At 47.3% G+C, this 5,928-nt stretch overlaps 1 protein-coding gene across 1 annotated transcript in view; it reads left to right on the top strand.

Moving 5' to 3' along the window:
* Nucleotides 1-2,376: 2,376 nt before the first annotated feature.
* DHODH (dihydroorotate dehydrogenase (quinone)) overlaps nucleotides 2,377-5,928 on the top strand; it is a 35,153-nt gene continuing 31,601 nt past the window's right edge. The window contains exons 1-2 of the mRNA XM_007940321.2: nucleotides 2,377-2,397; nucleotides 3,698-3,910. Of these exons, the coding sequence (XP_007938512.1) occupies nucleotides 2,377-2,397; nucleotides 3,698-3,910 (234 nt within the window). The remainder of the gene's footprint in view (nucleotides 2,398-3,697; nucleotides 3,911-5,928) is intronic.

Raw genomic sequence — 5,928 nt, 5'->3', positions numbered from 1 at the left:
GGGCTGACTCGACGGCACATAACAACAACAACAACATCTCTATGAACAAGAAAAGTCTGGGGTCCACCAGCTGCCTGATCCTTTTAATACATTCTTGATGGGTGTGTCCTGTTAATTAAGATCATTCTTTTTGGAATTGGGAATAATTTGTCAAGGAGACAAAAGGTTTTGTTTTCTTTTAAGGGCCCAGATGGAGTTTCTATGAGCTGAAAGCAAATAGCAGAGATCAATAAAGCAATGGTCTGTTACACCTGGAGCACCATCTGTGTCTACACAACTGGAAATGCCTTTAGCTTGATAATAGATCTTGGGTTGGTAAGTCTAAAGTGTAAGAGAGTAGAGCATGATGAATATCTAAGTCAGGTTTGCTAAAAATTACGTAATGTATCTTTTAGAAAAGAAAACTATTCTTGCGGGATTGATTTAAATTATTGTATTCTCTTTCTTGGGAGCCCTGGTGGAACAGAGGTTATGTGCTTGGCTGCTAACCATAAAAGGTCAATAGTTCAAATTCACCAGCTACTCTGCAGGAGAAAGATGTGGCATGTTTGTGGCAGTTTGCTTCCTAAAGACTGCAGCCTTGGAAACCCTATGGGGCAGTTCTCTCCTATAGGGTCCCTATAACATGGAATTGACTGGATGGCAATGGATTTGTGTGTGTCCAGTTGAGTAGTAATTTATGTTCACAGACTAAATTATACAGAATTAACTTAGTACATTCAAGTGTAAAATGAAGGCAGACTGACAAGCAGAATTATTAGCTTGATATTTTTAATTATTTTAATTGTACGTGGACTGAGACACCTAGCACGTAAAATACCTTAGCAGAGTATCTCTAAAGGTGTTAGTAGGGTCTATGAACTTATTTCAAATTTGCTACCTTCAAGGAAATGGTGACATTCAAAAACGGCTTCAGTTAATGTTTGCAACACTCCCTCTTCTGCCAATTTCTATGACGACAATTCAGCTGATGGAAGAGTATCTGGAGAAGAACAATACAACTGACTGCTAGTGGCCCAGGTGGGTGTGGCCTCTGAACAAGAACCACGATGAATGCGGTTGTTCATAACCAGCAGGTCCACAGAATCAACCGTCCAACAACCAAGACATTGTTCAAGAAAGCTGTTAAGCGCCGTCGAGTTGGAACCGAATCATAGAGATCCCTCCTCGGTTTCCGAGGCGGTATCACTACGGAAGTAGATTGCCCAACCTTCCTTCCAAGGAGTGGCTGGTGGGTTTGAACCGTCAGCCTTCTGGTTAGCAGTCAAATGACTTAGGTACTACGCTACTAGAGCTCCTTGTTCAAGTAAGAGGTTTCAGAATTCCTCAGTGGGCCGTGCTTACTCCAGAAGACCATGGCAGCATAAACCCCTGAAATCTACCACACTTCAACAAAAACTGCATTCTCATGGTCTTCATTAGAAACTTAGTAATCTTAAGATATGTTCCACATCTGTTGCATCTGAATGTCAAGGCAAAACCAAGGCCCGTTCGTCCATTAGGCAGAACCGGCACAGCGCCAGGGCCCACGAAAATGTTTTCTTAAATCAGAAAAAAGAAGATAAACTTTTTAGTCACATAGTCATCTTTTTATCGATGAAACTGCAAGATATAATTTTTGGTGTAAATAAAAAAGTGCTTAAGTCATCGACCACTAGCTAAAAGGTTAAGGGTTCCAACCCAGCCAGAGAGGGTCTCAGAAGACAGGTCTGGTGATAAGCTTCGAAAGATTACAGCCGTGAAAGCCTTAGGAGCAGTTTTACTCTGCACGCACCGGATCGCCTTAACTCGGAACCCACTTCTCCGGCAGGTAACAACGTATATCTATTTTATGGAGAAAGGGGACCCAAGAAAGACAAAGTGCAGCTTGGCCTTACGGATGTAACTTCTCTAAGCACTGCAGTGAAGCAGTGAAGAGGTGTCCAGCTAGGAAGCCTTGCAGTAACTTCAATGCTTCTGGGGGGATCTCGGAGTCCACTGTCACTTCAGGGCCCTTTGCCTCCTCACCGAGCCTTGAATCCTCGCTCTCGAACACAGAGCTGCATACTGGCTGAGCAGCTCCGGTCCACAGCAGAGCTTCTAGTCGGCCACTCGGCGTCTCCACGGAGGCTGACACCACCCCTCACTCCGCGACAACGCGAGCCTCAGGCGGAAGAGGCGAGGCCTCCGCTTCTCCGCACGCGCGCCATTGGCCAACCAACTCCACAGAGCGGAGCCGGGCTTTCCCTGGTGGCAGCGGCGCCCGCGCCCGGGCCATCAGCCCCACCTTCCTTCCCGGCGATTGGTGACTGGGCCGTTCCCGAGCGAGCACTGAACGCCCGCCGCCATCTCCCCCAATGGGAGCGAGACAGGGGCGGGCCCGAGGGCAGAAGGAGCATGGCGTGGCGACAGCTGAAAGTGAGATGGAAAGGGGGACAGAAAGTGGGACTCTTGCGACACTAAGGAAAAGTCGGGGTCGTGAGTGGGGCGAGGGGAGACTGGAGGGCTGGTCGAGCCGAAGTGTAGGTTTAAGGCGACTCCAAGACAGTGTGCCCCTTTGGGGACGTTTGTGTGTCTCTGGGAGCACTCGCCAGTGCTCGCGCATGTGCATTTACTCGTTTACTTGTGAAGATGTGTGTGAAAGGGCACGTACATGGATAGGTAGTTCCGTCTGTGTGTCAGTGCAGGTGGTCCAAATTTTATTGAACTTGGCAGAGGGCACTCAGTTAACGCATTACCGCCCAGCACGGTGTGCTGGATGCAACGTGGAACGAAATTACAATGAGACGGAGTCCCAGCCCTTCTGTTTTAAGAGCAGGGCTCTAGATGTGATATACGCGTTTTTATCCCAGGGCCTAGTACTTAGTTGTTCTTGTCTTTGTTAGTGGCCAGTGGAGTTGATTCTGTTTCCTGCCACCCCATGTATAGATGCTCAAATATTTGTTGATTGACATAGAGGGCTTCCTACCACCTCCTGGAAGAGACTAGAACTGAGACTACTACTTCATCCACATTAACAGCTAGGAGTGACCCTTAAAGGCAAATCTGATCATGTCATTTCCTTCTTTAGGGAAGAAAACCCAAATTTTTACTCTGGTCTAGACCCCAGCCTCTCTAATCTCATTTTAAGTCAGGCTTTCCCTCACTCCGCAGTTCCAGTCAGACTCCCCTCACCCCCAGTTCCTTCGGTGCTTCAGAGTCTCTTCTGCCCTTGAGAGCCTTTACACTTTTTTCTTTCCCAGAAAACTGTGCTCCCTCTCCTACTGCCTCCTACCAAAATAGAAATCAAACTCACTGCCATCTAGTCGATTTCAACTCATAGTACCCCATTGGGTTTCCAAGGTAGGAAATCTTTAAGAAAGTAGATTGTTTTATCATCCTCCCACGGAGTAGCCAGTGGGTTTGAACCACTGAACTTCTGGTTAGTAGACAGATGTCTTACCCACTATGGCACCAGTAAAAATGCTCCTCAGGGGGCAGTACTGCCGCTCCTGAAACTCTCTGGACTGCAGTCCTAAGGCTTGGCTCCAGGGCCAGGCGAGTGTGTGCCAGCACAGGTGTACGTACACACTCTGACTGTTGAGACCACTGTCAGCACAAGGCCAGGACATCAATTCATATGACATCCTGTTTCGTTCTCCAGGTGTGGGGGTGGAGAGGGCTCAGAGATGCCACAGCCTGGCACTGGGGCAACCTCTAATGTGCTCTTTTTTTCCAGAAGCGGGCCCAGGATGCCATGGTCATCCTGGGGGGTGGAGGATTTCTCTTCACCTCCTACCTGACCTCCATGGGGGATGACCATTTCTATGCTCAACACTTGATGCCAGCTCTGCAGAGGCTGCTGGACCCCGAGTTAGCCCACAAGCTGGCTGTTCGTTTCATTTCCTTGGGGCTCCTTCCTCGGGCCACGTTTCAAGACTCTGACATGCTGGTAGGTATTCCCAAAACACCGGTGCATTAGATGCAAGGTAAACAGTGACGTACTCTAATGTACTCAGCTGGGGAGGGCCCTTTTGAAAACCAGACCCCTGAGGTAGCAGTGAGAATGTGGGGTTCAATCCCAGTAATAATAATAGTAATTGTTTTTGTTATCTCACTCTTACGTGGGGCTTTCTGTGTTATGCAGTTTTCTCACTTAATCCTCACAATCATTCCATGAGAGAAGTCCTATTATCGTCCCATCTACGAATTAGGAAATTGAGGCACAGAGTGACTTGTCTAAAGTCATACAACTAGGAAGTAGCAGAGGCAGGATTCAAACTCATGGAGTCTGGCTCTGGAATCTATGCTCTTAGGCACTATTCTGCTTTGCTCAGGTCTCAGGTACCTCAGTCTTCCTCTCTGGAAGACTCTGATGGCTGAGATGCTTCATAATTTCACCCCACCCTAACTCTCCAGTTCTAGCTCCATCATTCTCCTAAATCCGTGGTTCTCAACCCTGGGAGGATTTCAGAATACACAGATGTTCAGGCCATGTGCCAGGCCACATTAGCCATAATTTCTGGAGAGAGGCCTGGATGTTCACCAGGGAACTCTGATGTGCAGCCAGGGTTGAGAATCACTGTTAGCAAGAAAGGTTGTCTACACCAAGCTACACTTCTTGCCTCACTGACCCATTGAGGTAATGTGTACATTTTCACCTTCATGTTCTCATTTTTATTGTTCTCCCTTTTTGGGAGTATCCTTTTTACTGCCTTTTCCAGTATCAGGTGGTACTTGTCATTGGAGACCCTTTGCTAGTCCTCTCAAAGGTTTTCCTGCCACATCAGCTCACAGTGATAAATTCCCTTGCCAATCACTGGCTTTGTGACATCTCTTGATTTTTTGCATCCCTTTGAAAGTATTGCTACTAGATTTGTTGGCCCTATCAGGGCTGTAATCCTTAATTACTTAGGGTAGACCAATAACCAGGCTTCAAATACTCTCATTCTAGACAACAATCTGGAATCAGTCATACGGCTGACAGGGAAGAACTTTGTCTCCAACCATGGCTAGGTTCTGGGCCCTAGCACTCACAGGTGTGACCTGCTGAAAACTCTTCTTCTTCTAGCTCCTCACAAGCTTCTGAGGATAGGGAAGGGAACTTGCTGGGGCCTCTCATCACCCTGGCAGAGAAGGGTAAAACCTCAGGCTGGCTTATTAAGCTGGTTAAAGGTTTTACTGCTTGATACTCCCTGGGTTCCAAGTAGAACTATTTAGCCAACCAGCCAGCCTCTCTCTCCCACCAAGTGGAGTAGATAAAAAAGGACAAAACCATAACCACAGTTGGAAAGGCAGTGCCCACCTCCTGCTCAACCAGTGATGGAAACATGAAGTTTTCGCTCTCAGTTTTGATAATAATAATAGTACGAGCCTTCGTTGTTGTTGCTGTTGTTGTTAGGTGCCGTCGAGTCAGCTCCGACTCATAGTGACCCTGTGTACAACTGAACGGAACATTGCCCGGTCCTGCGCCAGCCTCACAGTCTTTGCTATACCTGAGCCCAATGTTGCAGCCACTTTGTCAATCAATCTCATAGAGGGCCTTCCTCTTTTTCACTGACCCTCCACTTTACCAAGCATGACATCCTTCTGCAGGGAATGTTCCTTTTTGACAACATGACCAAAGTAGGTGAGACAAAGTCTGGCCATTCTCACTTGCAAGGAGCATTCTGGCTGTGTTTCTTCCAGGACCGATTTGATTTGTTGGTTCTTCTGGCAATCCATGGTACTTTTTTTTAATTTTATTTTGATTTGGGTGAAGATTTACAGAGTAAATTCACTTTCCATACAGTGGTTCACATACACTTTGTCTCATGACATTGACCACAGTTTACCACAATGCAACAGCTCCCCTCCCACTTCCTCCCCAGAGTTACCTCTTCCCAGTGTCCATCCCTCCATACTCTTCTGCACCCTGAGCTGTCTCCCTGTGCATAAGCAGCCCTTCCTTCTCCCTTGATTGTTCTCTCC

Source organism: Orycteropus afer, unplaced genomic scaffold (genome assembly GCF_000298275.1).
Source record: "Orycteropus afer afer isolate SDZICR_OR568_19922 unplaced genomic scaffold, OryAfe1.0 scaffold00067, whole genome shotgun sequence".
NCBI lineage: Eukaryota > Metazoa > Chordata > Mammalia > Tubulidentata > Orycteropodidae > Orycteropus > Orycteropus afer.
The sequence above is the reverse complement of the archived record's forward strand: the minus strand, read 5'-3'. Positions and strand labels throughout refer to the sequence as shown.